The sequence below is a fragment of the Panthera pardus genome, unplaced genomic scaffold, assembly GCF_024362965.1.
Source record: "Panthera pardus isolate Hobbes unplaced genomic scaffold, ASM2436296v1 HiC_scaffold_2, whole genome shotgun sequence".
Taxonomy (NCBI): domain Eukaryota; kingdom Metazoa; phylum Chordata; class Mammalia; order Carnivora; family Felidae; genus Panthera; species Panthera pardus.
In genome coordinates, this window is record NW_026526765.1 from 123,676,664 (window position 1) to 123,694,966 (window position 18,303).

The 18,303-nt window shown below is 38.7% G+C and overlaps 1 protein-coding gene across 2 annotated transcripts in view; it reads right to left on the bottom strand.

Moving 5' to 3' along the window:
- Positions 1–18,303, bottom strand: part of CTNNA1 (catenin alpha 1) — a 177,995-nt gene that overhangs the window by 23,076 nt on the left and 136,616 nt on the right. For both annotated transcript variants that reach the window (XM_019424314.2, XM_019424316.2), the window contains exon 10: positions 8,382–8,474. In XM_019424314.2, coding sequence (XP_019279859.1) covers positions 8,382–8,474 — 93 coding nt within the window. The remainder of the gene's footprint in view (positions 1–8,381; positions 8,475–18,303) is intronic.

Sequence of the window (18,303 nt, forward strand, 5' to 3'; positions counted from 1 at the left end):
GACATCCTTGTCTTGTTTTTGATTGTCTGGTGAAAGGACTCAGCCTGTTCCCATTAATATTACGTTTCACCTGGTATGATGTTACCAGGCTGAGCAAATTCTCTTATGTTCCTGGTTTACAAAGTGTTTTTTGTCAGGCCTAGAGGTTAGATTTTCTCGAAGACTTTTTGTTTAATTTCTACTGCTCTGGCTATTTCTTCTGTCTTCTTTGCTGCCTTGTCTTCTTCGACATCAAAGAATTTCAGAGTTCCTCAAGGTTTATTTCTATGCTGCCCTTTCTCCTTTCTACACTCCTCTCCTCACAGTGAGCAATTTCATCTAGTTTCATGATTTTACATACCACTTAGGTGCCAACTACTCCCACATCTCCTATCCAGACCATTTATTCTAGCTCCCAACTCATATCGCTTGCTATATACGAAACAGCTCCACTCAGATGTCTCACAATTTCCTGTCCCAAGAATGCGGAGTGGTCTTGCTTTAAAATTCTTGATCACTCAAGACACATAATGTTGGAGACAGCAAGGGAACTATACTTCCTTAGTCTAGTAAATCTCCTCCTCTCAAGCCTGGACTCTAAATGAGTATAATGGGTATTTGTTTCACACCTTCTTTTCTCACCTACCTCAGCCAGCATCCTCAGTCTCAGCTTCAAAGCCTGCTGCTTCCTACTTGAGTGAGATGAATGCGATCAAAAGACAATGTCCATAGTTCCTATCACCACATCTACCCACTTACCTGCATCTGTACCAGGTACTGTCTTACCTTTTTAAAAATATAGGTGTTCAATCTATGTTCCCATCTCAGACCAACCTTTCTACCTGTCCACTGCATCTTATTTCCTCTCCCCTACTCCAGGACATTGCTCTAGCAATTCTTCATCCATTCTATAGTATCTATATCGATACTGTCTATTATAAATTCTATTGGTTATATAGATTATCTATTCTGTATTATCAATATTTATACTGATATTATTCTATATTATCAATATTTCCCCTTTACTGGACTATTTCCTAATTATGTATTATCGATATTTCCCCTCTTTCTATACTGTAAATATTTCTCATCTACTGGATTATTTTCAACAGGTAAACATAAAAAACATGCTAGTATGGGTCCCAACTAAAAATAAAAAACAAGTAACAGTCTCAATCCCGTATCTAGCTCATGCTACCACCCCATGTCTCTATAAACCTTACATAAAATCTGAAAGAGCTGCCAACTTGTTATACCCAATCCCTCTCTCCTCTCTTGAACCCATTCTAGTCAAGCTTATGTCTCCTAAACTCTACCTAAACTCCTTTGTCCAAGGTCATTTGTCATCTCTACATATTGTTGAATCCAAGGACTAATTCTCAGTTCACGTTCAACAACCAATTGACAGGAATAAACATCATTCCTAGAAACACTCTTTTTCACTTGGTTTCCAAGGTAGAGCCAGCTTCTGGTGTTCTTCTGGTCTTACTAACCCTTCCTCAGTCTTCTTTGCTCATCTCCCCAAACTTTAAATGTTAGAGAACCCCAGTTTTAGTACCTAGACTTTTTTACTCTAGGTATACTCATTCTATTGGTGAGCACATCCAGGCTCATGGTATCCTATGTGTGCTGATGAGTCTCACATTTATACAACCTGTCTAGATCTGTTCCTTGAATTTCACTTAGCATCTTGCATATCTAATTACCGTGTCTAAAACAGAGCTCCTTAGCTGTTCCCCCAAACCACGCTTCCCTATCAAAATAAATGACACCTCCATCCTTCCAGCTACTTATATTCAAAACCCTGGAATTCTCCTTCACTCCTCTCTTTCCCCTCCACCTCATATTTAATCCTTCAGTAAATTCTATCATCATATATCCAGAATCTAATCAGTGCTTACCACATCCACTGTACTCTTTCCTGGATTAGTACCAAAGCCTCTGTTTTGGTTTCCTAATGCTGCTGTAACATATTATTACTGAAGTAATTTTACTTAAAACAACACAAATGTATTATCTTATAGTTCTGGACATCAGAAGTCAAAGTGTCAGCAGACCTATTCATTCTAGAGGCTCTAGAGGAGAATCCAGTCTGACTCCTAGAGGCTGCCCACATTCCTCGGCTTGTGGCCATATGGCTCCAATGCCTGCTTCTGCGATCACAGTGTCTTCTCAGACTCTGACACCTATGTCTCCCTGTTACAATACTTTGATTATACTGGGGTCCCTACCTGATAATCTACCCTTAGTTCTCTCTCTCTCTCTTTTTTTTTTAACCTTTACAAAGCCCTTTTGCTACTTAAAGTAATGCATTTATAGGTTTCGGAATTAGGAAATGAACATCTTTGTGGGGGGTGAGGGGTGTTTTCCTGCTTATTAGCACAGCCTCCTAAGAGATATCTCTGCTTCCATCCCTCCTGACAGAAGTCAGGGAGGCCTTGTTCAAACCTAAATTAAATCATGTCAATCCTCTATTCAAAATCCTTCATTGGCTTCCCATGTCACTCAGAGTAAAAAGCCAAAGGCCTTACCATGGCCCTAAAAAGCCCCAAACCACCCAAACATCTGTTAGAAATTTGACCCTCTTTTTGAAAGCCTCTGCATTTGCTGTTCTCTCTGCCTGGAGTGCCATACCTCCATGGCTTGTTCTATCATCTCCTCTGGGTCTTTGCTTCTAAATCATTTTCCCAATGGCATCTTTGCTGACATTCCCATACTATTTAACACACACATTACAATTTGTAGGATGTAGCTAAAGCAGTGCTTTAAGAGAAATTTATACCATTAAATGTTTAACTGTGACATCAGAAAAGAAAGTCTCAAATCAATGATCTAAAAACTTCTAACTTTAGAACTAGAAAAAGGACAAATTAAACCCCAAATCTGGCAGAAGGAATAAAGTAACATAGTAGTAACTGATGAAATATAAATTACCAAAGACACTCAAGAATAAACAGCTAATGTGAATATCCTTTTATCGATTAAAGAAACTGAATTGTTAAAAACCTTCCCACAAAGGAAACTCCAGGCCAAATGTCTTCAGTGGTAAATTATCCCAAACATTTAAAGGACTAATATCAATTATACAGATTTTTCAAGAAAACAGAAGAGAAGTAAACACTTTCCAACTGTTAGGCTATGGAAATCAGACTGTACCAGAAAAGAAAACAACTGACCGGTATCAATATGCAAGCCTTACAGGGAGACTGCAATGTCTCTGGCAGCATGTTACCAGCAGATCTCTGTCAGAAGGAGTGGAAGGGGCAGGGGGCAAGGTACTGAAACCTTTAGTCAGAAGCATCTCCTTCGAGCTCTTCTGTTAAGCTGCTTTGAAATAAAAGATTAGAGAATATCCGAAGTGGAAAAGTGAGGTGGTTCAAAGTTAGATGGTCCTATGATTGTGAAATAATAGATGCGTGAGAGCTGAGGTCACAGGGTACCCTGGCCTGTATGCCTTAGATGCTCCAATAAGAGCTACATATTTTCTCACCACCTATAGGCCAGGCCTGTCTGGGTTTGTGTTTATTTGATGCTTGTTAAGCCTGTCAGCCACAAAAATGATCAGTGTTCCCAAAAGCACAAAGGGAAAAGAAGCGATATGGAAGATAAATCTAAGGAGGCACAAGAAGAATGGGCAATTTCGTAAGTTGTTTCTCTAGTTAGTGAGAAGGACAAAAAAAAAAAAAAAAAAAAAAAAAAAAAAAAAGAAAGAAAGAAATGCAGATAAGCTGTGGCTTCAAATACTTAATTCACCTTTGTGTAGATTTCCAAGAAAGGCCATGCATTAAACCAGGCTATATGAATTATTAAAGTGCCAGATCTGTATTAACCTAAATGTACAATGCTCATTCTCACAAATGAACTAAGAAAAATAAAATATTAAGTGAGATCATCTCCAAAATGCCCTCCCACAATTTTAAAGATTCAATTGTCAGAAACCTTCTTTTTCCTTTTTTTCGCTGCCCAGCACCAAATGAACTAAAAAAGTGAAATATTTTAAGCAGCTACCACAGACTAAGACTTGGGCACATCTACAAACAAGGCATGTCAGGGATATGTGGGGTACAGATTCATATTTATCCCCATAACAGTTGGGTTTTTCCCTTATAAAGGCATGTGAGACTAGGGCTCTCTGCTCAAATGGAAGCAGGTCCCCCTCCAGATGAACAGAGACAGTGCAGCCACAGAGTAGCAGGCAATGCAGGCAGAGACAGCTGACCTACTTCCTTTCTTGCAACAGCAAATCACAAAAAAATGTGGGTGCTTTTGTTCCCCCAAGCAACAAAACAAAGCCACTTTCAGGTTACTTCCTCCTCAACTTTAATTAATCTCAAATATTTGAAGTTAAAGTCACTTAACTGCTACAAAGTTAGTACTTCACAACAGTTCTCATTTCCAAAGTTAATTTGCTACTGAGTGAACTGACAAAATGGGGGAAAAGCTCCTCTGGAGGTTCCATCTGTCATCTCTCCCCTTCAACAATAAGGTCTAGGAGCCAACTCCAAAATGTAGGTGGGGCCACAGAAGAGTTACATAAGGAGAACATCTCCAACACAGGGGCCCGGGCTTCCTACATGCAAGAGTGTGGGTGTGAGGCACAAAAACCAGCATGGAAAAATCGAACACGTACTTCATCCTGTGGTCAGATATTGCCAGCAGCCTCACAATAAAGATGCACTCTAATAACTGTCTATAGGCTACAGCATTTTTGTTAATTAATAAATTAATTTTTATATTTTTAAATTTACATCCAAATTAGTTAGCATATAGTGCAACAATGATTTCAGGAGTAGATTCCTTAGTGCCCCTTGCCCATTTAGTCCATCCCCCATCCCACAACCCCTCCAGTAACCCTCTGTTCTCCGTATTTAAGTCTCTTACGTTTTGTCCTCCTTCCTGTTTTTATATTATTTTTGCTTCCCTTCCTTTTGTTCATCTGTTCGTATCTTAAAGTCTTCATAAGTGAGTCATATGATATCTTTCTCTAATTTTGCTTAGCATAATACCCTCTAGTTCCATCCACATACTTGCAAATGGCAAGATTTCATTCTTTTTGATTGCCAAGTAATACTCCAGTGTGTGTGTGTGTGTGTGTGTACACATGCCACATCTTCCTTCTCCATTGATGGACATTTGAGCTCTTTCCATACTTTGGCTGTTGTTGATAGTGCTACTATAAACTTGGGGTGCATGTGGCCCTTCAAAACAGCATCCCTGTATCCCCTGGATAAATACCCTAGTAGTGCAATTGCTGGGTTGCACAGTAGTTCTATTTTTAATTTTTTGAGGAACCTCCATACTATTTTCCAGAGAGGCTGTGCCAGTTTGCTTTCCCACCAGCAGTGCAAAAGAGATCCTCTTTCTCCGCATCCTCTCCAACATCCATTGTTACCTGAGTTGTTAATGTTAGCCATTCTGACAGGTGCTATCTCATTGTGGTTTTGATCTGTATTTCCCTGATGAGTGAGGTTGAGCATTTTTTCATGTGTCAGTTGGCCATCTGGATGTCTTCTTTGGAGAAGTGTCTATTCATGTCTTCTGCCCATTTCTTCACTGGATTATTTGTTTTTTGGGTGTTGAGTTTGAGAAGTTCTTATAGATTTTGGATACTAACCCTTTATCTGATATGTCATTTGCAAATCTCTTCTTCCATTCTGTTGGTTGCCTTTTAGTTTTGGTGATTGTTTCCTTCGCTGTGCAGAAGCTTTTCATTTTGATGAGGTCCCTATAGTTCATTGGTACTTTTGTTTCCCTTGCCTCCAGAGACGTGTTGAGTAAGAAGTTGCTGTGGCCAAGGTCAAAGAGGTTTTTGCCTGCTTTCTCCCTGAGAATTTTGATGTCTTACATCATTACAAATGTCTTACATTTAGGTCTTTCATCCATTTTGAGTTTATTTTTGTGTATGGTGTAAGAAAGTAGTCCAGGTTCATTTTTCTGCATGTCACTGTCCAGTTTTCCCAGCACCACTTGCTGAAGAGACAGTCTTTATTCCATTGGATATTCTTTCCTGCTTTGTCGAAGTTTAGTTGGCCATACATTTGTGGATCCATTTCTGGGTTCTCTATTCTATTCCATGGATCTGAGTGTCTGTTTTTGTGCCATATAGGCTGCAGCATATTAAACCCCTTCCTAAACTCCTGGGGAACTAACCAGCCTAGTCTGTTTATCACACAAGCCAGTGTCTGTGGAAGGGAACACCTCTAGTTCAGGGCCCTGGTGGTAGAGGTCACTGCCCACATCAGAATGAAGAGTAAGGAGAGAGAGAGCTCCAGGGAAAGCCCTCTTCCTCACAGGGATGGCCACCAGCCAGTTTGAAGAAGAAGCGCTTTGAGAATGCAATGCACGGGCCAGGGTAAGCCAGATGCAGTCTCAGAGGAGTTTGGTTTACCCTCTTCAAAGACTTTCTAAACTTTTGATTAGTTACCTATCGTTTAAAATTGAGACTTGACAGAAAAACCTGAATTGCTGACTTCTCTTTAAAAATAATGAAAGGACCTGGCAATACTGGCCTGGAGTGGAATCGCAGCTTCCTCATGTAGAAACGGCACATACTACTCAAGTTTGTCACTATCATGGCTGCAAATGTCTGCTGTATTTGCCATCACTGAGTCTGCCCAGCCCTGCTTTGAGCAGGGGCAAAAATGAACCTAGGCAAGAGTCTGGAAGACAAGAAGCACACTTGGGAAAACACCTTTTTATCCAGGACACACACCTAATACTAAGGGTGGTCTGGGCACGGTCTAAACCCACTCCTCCTGAAGGTCTGTTCTACTAGAAGAAATCAAATACCCAAGAGAGAAACAATGCTGAGGGCAAACTCAAACCGGCACAACATGGCCCAGCCACACATGATTTGTGCACACCACCATTTCATTAGGATCTACTAGACTCTCCATGTGATTTTTTCTCCTAGGCTTAAGATCATTTATATAAATACTCTTGGTAGGTGTGATCAGCGTATGTTACCATCTGTTTCAGCTGATATGTGAAAGCATTGTGGCTTTTCAAGCATTTCAAAATCAAACAGAGAACCAAAGACATTAAAAACAAAGTGCTGATAGGGTAAAAATGATAAACTTGGGGAAAGAATGCCCCATCTTTAGAAATTTACTCTGAATTTACTTCTTACAACTTAGTCATCCATGAACTTTCTACAAGTCATTCAATCCATTGTGCTTATTATCTTTACCGCTACTAATTTCTACTGGATTTCATGACTGTATGAAAGCTGAAAAGATGTTCATCATATAATGTGGATTCACAATGGCCTATCATAGTAGTGTTTACACAAACCAACTCTCACTGGCAAGCGAGATACACATGAATGACGATTAGAACAAATGCCTTAACTAACCTGTGCACCAGTTAAGATCCCAGATTAATAATCAGGCTTTACTTCTTTTGGTTGCCTATCTTGAGGGTCAGGAATTATTTATATGAAAGGGCCAAAGTATTGGTCTCAATATATTTTAAAGCTGGTTGCACACACAACATAGAAATTTCATTCCTATGACCTCTCTTCTGTTACTCCCGTTCCTCTGCTTTATTTCCCTTTATCTGTGGCCACTGCCATCTGACAGGACATTTAGAGAAAGTAAATGTAAACCCTCAGAGTAGGCCCATGAGCAGTCTCTGCTTGGGAAATCAGAAGGGCAGCCTCTTCCACTGAAAACAGCACTTATACCGCTTAAAAACACCTGTGACTGTCAAGGAGCAGGGGACCCCACAGACAGGGTCAGTTCCCCTCATAGGAGGCAGGCCAACACGTTGGTCATTTAACAAAGCAACTGTTCTTCTATGTACTTCAGAGTCTTTCGAGAGTCCCAGACTGCCATAATCGCTAGTCTTCCAATATGCCATCATAAATGGAGAAAAGTTCTCAAGCTTTTAATTCAGTAGCTAGCTGGATTACGTTGCTAACATATGTACCAAAATGCTACTTCAGGACATTACAGAGTAATGGTTCTAGCTCTTGGATCTTGTTCCCTCCATCACAAAGATCCAAATCCCAGGCATTAAGGAGCATAGGTGGGTAACTGTTACTCCTTCAGGTTTGTCAGATAACTACCCTAAATCCAGGACTGTCAAATGTTGCAGATGGCCCTCTCTCAAGGAGGTTACAGACTGAGTAGTGAGGTCACTACACGCCCTCCACTTGCCAGCAATGAAAGACACTATCCATTTTTAATGAAAGGCAAAGGATAGTAATATGTGATGCCCCAAGGAAATGTCACTTGAAGCTGAACATAAATTTCTACAAGCTTTGTGAACTCTGGATCAGTGTTTTGTCCTCAAGACTTCTATGTAAAATTCTAAAAACAAAATTAAAAAAATAAACCTGATCTCCAATGTAACCAAACTCCAATTCAGTGGTACCATAAACATTTTTGGTCATACCTTACCTGAGGACAGAGAGCTTCTAGCTGACTTGCTGACATTCGAACAAGCTTTACACCTTCTTCATTGTTTGAGATGGAACAGGCCAAGTTGGCAACCTAGAAGAAGGAACACCATAAAAAGTTCTTAGAAGATTTTTCTTTTGATCCCTAAGGAAAACAAATGTATACCCACTCCCACCTCTGATCTTTTATAGAACACATGCCAAGAGCACAAATGGTATTTTATTTCTCAAATTAATTACCTACCTAGGAGGACAATTTTTTTTTTTTTTTTTTTTTTTAAATCTCTGTGCTAAGGAGACTATGTCGACTTGTAACACAGGTCACACTGTTGGCAGAATGAGATTCCAGGGCATGTAACTCATAGGCTTTACCATGCTCTCTTACCTGCCTGAACAGTAGAAAGGCAGTTCTCATGGTGTGGACAACAACATGAGAAAAGCTAAGGAATCAAGGGCATTCAGAAAGAAAAGCTGGTGTCCTCAATTACAAATATACCATGTAGCTGGTTCTTGAAGAAAAGAAATAGAAATTCTAAGATGCTATTCTCATTTTACAGGTGAATGGCTGCTTACTAAGCCAAGAGGTTTATTTAAACACAAAGATATTTTTCAAATTAAAAAAAAATAGTATTAAGATAACATCAACATATACCCAAGGCCATCTTCATCAGAAATGGAAAAATAAACAGGGATGATGTCCCACAGTTAGAAGAAAACTATCCTTCAACTAGGTTCTCAAAAGCACTGAAAGCTGAACTCCTTTCTGAATGGTACTGCTTTATTTGAACTGAACTCTTGACCTTTCTGTCCAAAGTATCTTAACGACACTGCTCCAGTAGCCAGAAACAATCTTTCCAAGTTGTGTCAGACTTCCTCAGCTGAAGCCCTGGCCGTGGTGAGAACCTTGCTCTGTAGCAACTGTGAGCACTGTGATCACTTACCCATGTTTCTACATAAACAGGCTTGCCAACCCCAATGGTAATACCAAGGACCAAATGAATACATTGTGCTAAGACACATCTTCCCCCGCCCCCCCCCCCAGTTGCAAATTGAGTTATGAATGACAGATGCGTAGGCAGTTTAATATCAAAGGCACTTTCTGGGAATTTAAATGCCAGAGTAAACAAGGGCAATGGTGATAACCTTTGATTTTCACTCCTCCACCCAACTTAAGCACATACAGGCAAAAGAAAAATTACGTACTATTATGGCTGTTGTTTGCAGTATTATGGTTAGGGATTATCAGCTTTCTGGAAGACTGCTAACTATCAGAATCCTGCAATGCCTAATCATAAGGAGAAACAACAGAACTAACATGCAATTTAAATATAAAATGTAAAGAAATAAAAAATTAAGTCAGATCTTTAATGTTTAGGGGTCTTCAAAATCATACACAGAAGTAACATATTTCCCCTAAAGATTACAATTCCACTTTCTAGTATCAACTGGACCTGAGCAAACAGGCACTAGTCTTCACGATAATACAGTTGATTATGCAGATTTTTTTTGTTTAAAAATTACTGCAAAACATAACCAAAACTCTATTTTGTAAAATATAAAATGTTTAAAAAACATTATCCCTCAATGATGCTACAGTGCAGGAGAAAGCTTAACTTAGATATGTTCATGAATCTGCAACTCCCACTGTTTCAATTCCTTAAGAAGGCATTTTGAAAAACAAATATAAAATTTGGGGCTCATCACTACATTAGTAATTTGAGACTAACAAAGATTCCTGGTGAGGTGAGCATACTAATACCCAGCACTCCCGCCCCACTCCCACTATTTGGGAGGCCAGCCAAGTGTAAAATTCAGGAAGGTCTGTCACTCTGTTTCTATCCTTACTCTCTAGTCACTACTAGCATCATTTTATTTCAATTTACACTCACCCAATTTTATGAATCTGTAAGATCCAGAAAAGTAAGAAGCAAAGATTATGTAAACTATTATATATTATAGATCAGATACATGAGAGTGTGGGTGGCTAAGGCTGAAATGGCTGACCTCTGTAAACCATCTTTTCTGTTTCCTGATACAATTCCTAACAAAATAAAGGCTATGCAAGACTTGTTCTTTATTTTAAAACGTTACTTAAATGGTTTCTGATGTATTGCTGAAGCAGTAATGTTCCACAAGAGTACACTGCCTGTTTCAGGAGGCCGCCCTGCCTGGCCTGGGAGGAGGGAGAGAGCGCCTGTCACTGACAGTCTTCTTCAGATGAATGAGCTTCTATTCACCCTCCAGGGACAGGGCTACTCACTTCCAACAATGACAAATGTGCAAATGCAACATCTCAACCGTAGCTCTCTGAGATGCTAACCTCATATACTAGTGCCACGTTTGACAACAGTGAAAGGGGAGGCTGAGAGGAGGGGTTTCCTAAATGTCTCCTTCTGGGGCTCTAGAAATTTGGGAGAGCAGTTCATACTGAGACTGAAGAAGAGACTCAAGTTTAAATTAAAAATACATAGACCAAACTTCCAGAGAACCTGGCAGAACACTGTGCAGTTACCTCTAGATTTTCTCTGGGAATAAATAATTGTATCTCTGCTATCATGGTAACTTGTGTATTAACAGTTTAAATGTCTTTGATTCTTGCTAATTCAAGAGGTGGCCTAAGACTGACACTATGACCTATGAAATCATAAGCTTTGAAATCATTAAGGCCTCTTGCACTATCTATGCCTACACTGTGGAAGTTTGGACCTTAGAGAAGAGCAGAACATTTCAGAAAACCAGCAACTCCCTGATTTAAAAAAAAAAAAAAAAAAAAAAAAAAGCCCTGGATTTTTGCTGGTTTTAGGAGTAGCACAGTAACAATTTATGCTGTGGAGGAAAAAAGAAATGTCACAGCCAGGCTGTGTCATATCAACAAATATGACATCTGCACTTTTCAGACATTTAGGAAAACTCTACCTTTATACTAGATTTTCTCTTCTTAAATAAAATTTATGAAGTTCCATAATGGGAAAAAAACCCCATTATGACAATTTCTCCTCTATTATACATGTGTTGATGACTTTTAAATGAAGGTTAAATTTGTGTAAGGTCAGCACAAGTTTCTTCCCACGGCCCTCAGTAACTGCTTCTCCTTCATATTTGGCTGAGGGGCTCCACTGCCCCTTACTCTGGAACCTCTGCAGGAAGTGAGATTTCTTTTTGTTCTTGGTGGTAAATTAATAACCTAACAGCCTATGCCCATTGTGGGGAGTAAAACAAGTGAAAAGAACTTTGGAAAAGGGAGCTCAAGTCCACAACCATAACCATAAAGCTCAAGAGGTTGAAGCTCAAAACCTGCATTACTTGCCATTGTGGCTCTGGGTCATGCTACCACTTAAGTTTTCCTCTTTAAAATGGTTGAGTCTGAGCTCTCAACAAGTCCAAAATTACAGTAACTCAACTTTGTAAACTTGACATGCATCAAGTGAGAAGTCCCAACTACACATCATATAAATTTCACAACCACTCAAGAAACTTCTACCAGTTATTCCCAAATCCACAAGAGAAATGATGATGGAACAGAGGATAAGCCTCCAACTTTCCAATTTGAGGAAAGGGTGTTGGCTACCTTATTAGGAGTAACAAAATATCTTACCAAAAAATGAAATGTGGTAATGGATGCATACTTCTACAAATTTAGTAAAAATCAGAGTTGTATACTTAAAAGGGGTAGATGTGAATTTTATACTCTGCAATTTATACCTTCCAACTCTTTTTTGTTTCTTGATGCAGGGCTAACCAGGTAATTGAGGAAAATTATCAGAGGCTAGACATAAGAAAGCAGAAATTCAAAGAGTTTTATAAAAGAAACCACTGAAAACAGTGCTTGCACAGGGGTGGGAATAGAGAAATGGGTATGTTCCATTCTGTGATTAGAATCTGGGTTTTTAATGGACCAATACACCTTGGCCCTCACAAGGGGAGGTGTCCCTAAGCAACTGGCAGAAGCAAATATAAATGGAAATTTTCTCTGATAGAAGGTCATCCAAACCCAGGCCTCAAAGAATTCTCATATACAAAATTCCAGGAAGGTAAATTTACAATAAAAAATGCAGGAAGTATACAAGGAAATAAGCTATCTTGGGCAGGAGTAAGCAAAACAATTGTGTAATCAGATTCATAATGACTACAGATACTCAAATGATCAAAACTAGAGAATTAAAAATTATATTATGTTAACAGAAATGAAAGAAAAGCAAGCATACAAAGTTAAAATACAGTAAAAAATGACTAGCCATATTTAAGAAGGATCAAAGTAGAACTTCCAGAGAAAATCTGTAACTTCTATACCTCCTAGAAATTTAGTATATATCACGTACTGTTAAAAAGAGACGTACTAACCTGTAAAATCAAACTTAAGAACTTATTCAGGAAAACTAAGAAATTTTCACAATATGGAGACAATGCACAAAATTAAGAGACATGCAATTACACTGAAAGTATCTATTATTCAACCATGAGGGATTCAGAAGCAAAGACAGAGAAAGAGGGAGTGGCAATAGTGAAAGAGAGAATGACTGAAAAATTTTCAGAGTGGATGAAATATAAATTTCATATTTGGGAACACAAAGTCTAAATAGGGGAATAAAAAGAAATCCATAACCAGACATACTGCAGTGAATCTTTACAACAACAAATACTCTAGTTTTAAAACAAGGTCTTAAAAACAGAAAGTAAATACAAATTATCCACAAAGTAAGCTCAGTAAGACTGACTGATGACTTAACAGCAATGACGGATGCCAGAGATAGGGAAATAGTATCTTCAAATCACTGGAGTTGGGGACCTGGCAGGGGGATAATCCTAGGACTACATATTCAACAAAACTGTTTCTCTAAGATTTGGGGCACAATAAAGACTAAAAACAACCCAAGATCATTTACTCCAGACAGATCTTCCCTCCCCCTACTAAGTTTGTAACAAAGATGCTTTAGGAAGAAGAGATAATTCCAGACAGAAGACTTAACAACATGAAAGAAGAAATGAGAAGCAGTGAAAATAATGTATCAAGTACAATTTAAGCAAAGTGGAAAAAATGAATTCAGCAATACCAATAGTACCTAACTCATGGGACTAAAACTTACAAGAACCAAAGTACTGGACAACAGTAACATTTAAGTTGGAGAATGACTGAAGTCAAAGCATTTTAAGATTCTGACATAGTTTCAGAAGGAGGAAAAGATACTGATTAACCCTCAACCACTCAGTTAAACATGCATGCTAAAATATCCAGAACCACTACTAATAAAACAGAGTTTACCACTTCCAAACAAGGGGGGTGGAGGGAGAGGTGGGGGGGAGTGGGGGGTGGAGAAGAGGAGGCGAGAGGACTCAATCCCATGCAAAGGAGTCAAGACAGTTAAAAACAGAGGAGGGATGGAAGCAGAGGGTTAAGGAGAAAGAGAACAAAATGCAGCAGTTAAAATGAATCCACATGTCACAACCATAATGAATGTATATGAACAAAATTCTCTAACAGGAAAAAAAACTTTACTAAAGTGAGTAAAAATAAGTAAACATTACTCTTTATAAAATACATTTAAAACATAAACAAAAGTTGTACACTGTCTTTAAAAAGAAAGGATAAAGCTATACTGGATGATCGGAAGGAAGCACTTGACTCACAGCCCTCTGTCCTCCCCAATTATGTCACTGGGAGGCTGAAGGCCACATGCCAGGTAGGCTCCTCACCAGATCACAGCTGTTCGCACCTGAAGAATGATATGACCTTGTCTTTTAAGAGACAAACCACAAAAATTAAAAACAAATTTTTTAAAAGGAAAATAATGTGGTATCTGTCAGTATACTGTATTAAAATGTTGAGCAACCCTATATATTTAATCATTCACTGACCCTTAAGTATAAATACATAAAAACCCCATGTAAGGATTCTTTTCACATCTTTAGCATAGGCTTATTTCCCATGAAAGAAAAGGGGGGGGGGCATTCTCCCTCCATTCTAAGGACAAGAACTACACAACTGTGTTTCATCCTTTCCTTCTTGCTACCAGGAAGTTCAGTGCCAAATCCAAACTCAGGCATGGCAATTATAGTTCAAGATTGTCTATTATTCTTTTCCTAGTTCCTGATTTTCTACATCTACCTTATGTTATCATGTCTCTCTTTATTTGAAATAAACTATATCAAATCTAATTTTAGGAAGAGGCGGGATACAAATATAAGCATCTCTAGTAACAGATTTGGAAACTGTGACTTTATTAAAACATCATAAATTATTTTAAATGGCTTTGATATTTGGTATTTTTTAAAGGCTTTTTAAAAGGCTTTCATTGTAAATCATCACCCAAGGAATCATTTCTATTTACTTGGTATCGCATAGACCATTTCAAAAGTTCTCTATTTCTATCTAACTGCCTGAATAATGTCAGTACACCTAGAAAGTGTGCCTATCTAAACATCAGTTCATCAGCTCTACTGATGAGGTAACAGGAGGGCTCTTCTGGAGCAGGGTAAAGACTGGGCAGGGTTTCTCTGATTACTCTTACCAATGCTCCAAGAGAAAAGAATCTTGATGTTCCCTGAGAACAAGGTTCATCTACTGCCTTCACTAGACCATCCCAAAATCTGAGTAGGTAGTTAAGTTCGACCAAAAACACTTGTTTGGGTATGAGATGTTAAAATAGTACACACAAGACACTTCTGTTTGGCAGAGACTCAAGCATGTGAACTTACAGACCTTTAAAAATGTGGAAAGACCAAGCTCAATAGGTTTAATAAATTCTTTTGGAATCCAAGGTCAGCATCCCCCCCAATGATACTGACTGCTTTAAACATACTACAGTCATAGAAAATGGAAGGTTCATTTAATTTGCTATTTGCAGGAATTTCAGCCTATAGTATTATACAGAGGCACTGAGAAAAATACTGAAGCTGTCACAGGTGGATCACATAAGGTCAGTGTTCAATTCAAATGCTCCTTACAGAGCCTTCTTCAAGGCCACTTTCCTGTACATTATGGGCAAACCACAGAATATAAGTTATAATGCAGATCGTTCAATTTGCAGTAAAAATACACACTTTAAGCCAATAATGTCATACCGTATGAAGTCCTGGATAATGGGAAATACTTTGGAGTGAGGGGTGGGCATGTGGCAACTCAACAATGATAATCCAACTCCAAAGCATACCAGTTAGGGGTACCTGGGTGGCTCGGGTGTCGAGCATCCAATGTTTGGTTTCCGCTCAGGTCATGATCTCATGGTTTGTGAGTTGGAACCCCGCATCAGCTGGGAGCCTGCTCGGGATATTCTCTCTCCCTATCTCTCTGCCCCTACTCCGCTTGCGTTCTCTCTCAAAATAAATAAATAAAAACTTTAAAAAATAAAGGCATACCAGTTACATTTACCTTCTGATTCTTAATACACAAAGCAATGAATGAGATACTATCTTATTGTAGCAAGTTCATAATGATAAAAGGCCTATTTTAATGCAATGTCTGGGTCTGAGAGGAAAGGAATACTAAATGATATATGTTTTTAGAGGCAAGATTTCATGAATGGCATTTTTCCTATTTCACTCTCAATTCGTGAAAAAGGACTCAGAAGAAAGCAAAATTAAAAGGAAAAACTGACTGCTCTTTAGCTATTAAGCTGCTCACAGCCAAAGGAGGTAGGCTAAGAATGAAGCAATTAAAAAGGACACATGGGTATTGCTTCTTTCTGACAAAATAAATATTTTACCTCAATATGCTTAAAAATGAAGAGCAACATAAAGAAATCATTAACTTGATATGGGAGAAAGAGTCAAGTATAAAAGGTATTACAGTTACCCTGAAGCACAGCCATGATCTTTCATAAAAAGATGAAAGAAAAGCCCTCAGTGCTATACTCCAGAACAAAAGAAAATGGTGAAAAGAAGCGTCATGCCACTCACCAGTAATGACCCTCAGCTCTTGCTCCCTTACTCACGGGCCTTGGGGACACACAACCTATATGCACCCTTCACACAAGAATATGGGCTTCAGTATGATGTGGGAATGGATTGCACTGACAAATGTGGTATGAGACACGCAGAGGTCCCAGCCAGAACCCAAGAAAATAAGAACAACTTCATGGCAAATACTGTTAATTGCCTTTTCAAATAAAATCACAAAAGTCATTTACTAAGGATTGAATCGGCAGCCAGCCTCACACAGCCTTCCTGACACTAACTGTGCACACAGAGGGACTGGAGGAATTTGCTTCTGTTCTAAAAACTTAAGAGTCAGTATGTGGTTTTTAGTCTTGAAATTCATCTTGTATTTTCATCATGTGATATACAAGGAAGGTACCATAAAAGGTTTCCATTTCTAAGTGGGTGTTATTCCCTAATACCACTCAGAAACTATGAATATATTTGAAGCAACTTTACATGACACCCCAAATTAAAGCATAACCCTTTTATACTATTTTACTTGGTCTGGGAAGAAAGTATTTCTATTAACGCAATAAATAAGACTTCCAAAAACCAAGTTAGCAAGTGCCAACACATCTGCTCCAATTTTATTTTGGTCATGTATTAAAATGCTACTTAAATAACAGTTTTAGCTCTGCTTCCATTTAAAACATTGATAAAACGGTTAACTTTTTTCACGTATCATCTCAGCACCATTTATACCACACTGTACAAAATACACATACTATATAAATGTATTTTAATTGCTTCCCTCTCTCTAGTAGAACATAACCTTCATGGGGGAAGAGATTTTTGTTTCATTCGCTACCATCTCCCTAGTGCCTAGAACAGTGACTGGGACATATCAGGAACACTGTAAATATTTGTTGTGAGACTCCATCATAATTTTTTTTCTCCCACAACTCTAGAAAATCTGCTATTGGTTGTTGAAAGCTTGGTGCTAGCAAATGAAAATACTGCTCAAATCAACGTCACCTAATTTTTAAAAAGTTTCCAAATTTCCCCATTCATCTTCACATCCCAAAAGACTGTACATTTCATTCCCTCATATACACATGATACAGAATGAGAAGAATATCAAGTTTAATAACAATGGTGTTCAGTCATAACACAGAATTCTGAATTTCTCAAAGTGTGGTTCTGAGACCAGTAAGTGTGAATCCTCAGGGATGGTAGTCCAGGGATCTGAAGGTTGAGCACCTCAGTGACTTAAATGTTTATTACCTGAGAACTAGTACACTCACTCATCTGGTAGTTACTGAGCACATACTTGTTCCAGGCACTGTTCTAGGCCCATGTTCCCAAAGAATTTACATTCTGTTAGAGTATGGGGTGGGAAACAGAAAACATAAGAAAACAAAACAATCCCAGTAATTTTAGATAGTGAAAAATGTTATGGTGGCTATAAAACAGATGACAGGGTTAAAAAAAATGGTGGAAGGTAGAATGGAGGGGATGAGGGATCCAGGAGAGCCTCTCTGCAGGGGTAACATCTGAGCAAAAGCCTGTGGGATGAGGGGTGAGAAGTGGACAGAACATTCCAGGCAGAGGGCCCAAGCAGTGCAGAGGACATAAGGTGGTGACATGTTTGGCTTCACTTCAATGCTAAAGAACACATTTTCTAACACGCAATAAATCAGACTACCCAGTTGAGGGATCAGACATGAGAGGAGTGCATCTAACCCCACAGAGCAGCTATCTGATACATGGGACCACTCAAATACTCACGGGAAAACTGGGGCGAAAAAAGAAAAAGAAAAAAAGAAATCTGTGGGAAGGTGAAAGGCAGCTGGAATCCACAAAGAACCTGCTAGAATATAAACTATGCTTCCTACGGTTATCCAGATATTAATAGAGTAATGATGGAAGTTACCAAAAGGGATATTGGAAATAATATAGATATGTTTTACCTAGGTAATTTAGAGTAAGATAAAAATAAAGGGATTCTAAATGGGCTAAACGGCCAACTATATACTAAGAAATGTTCAGTCGAGAATGATTTCTAGTGG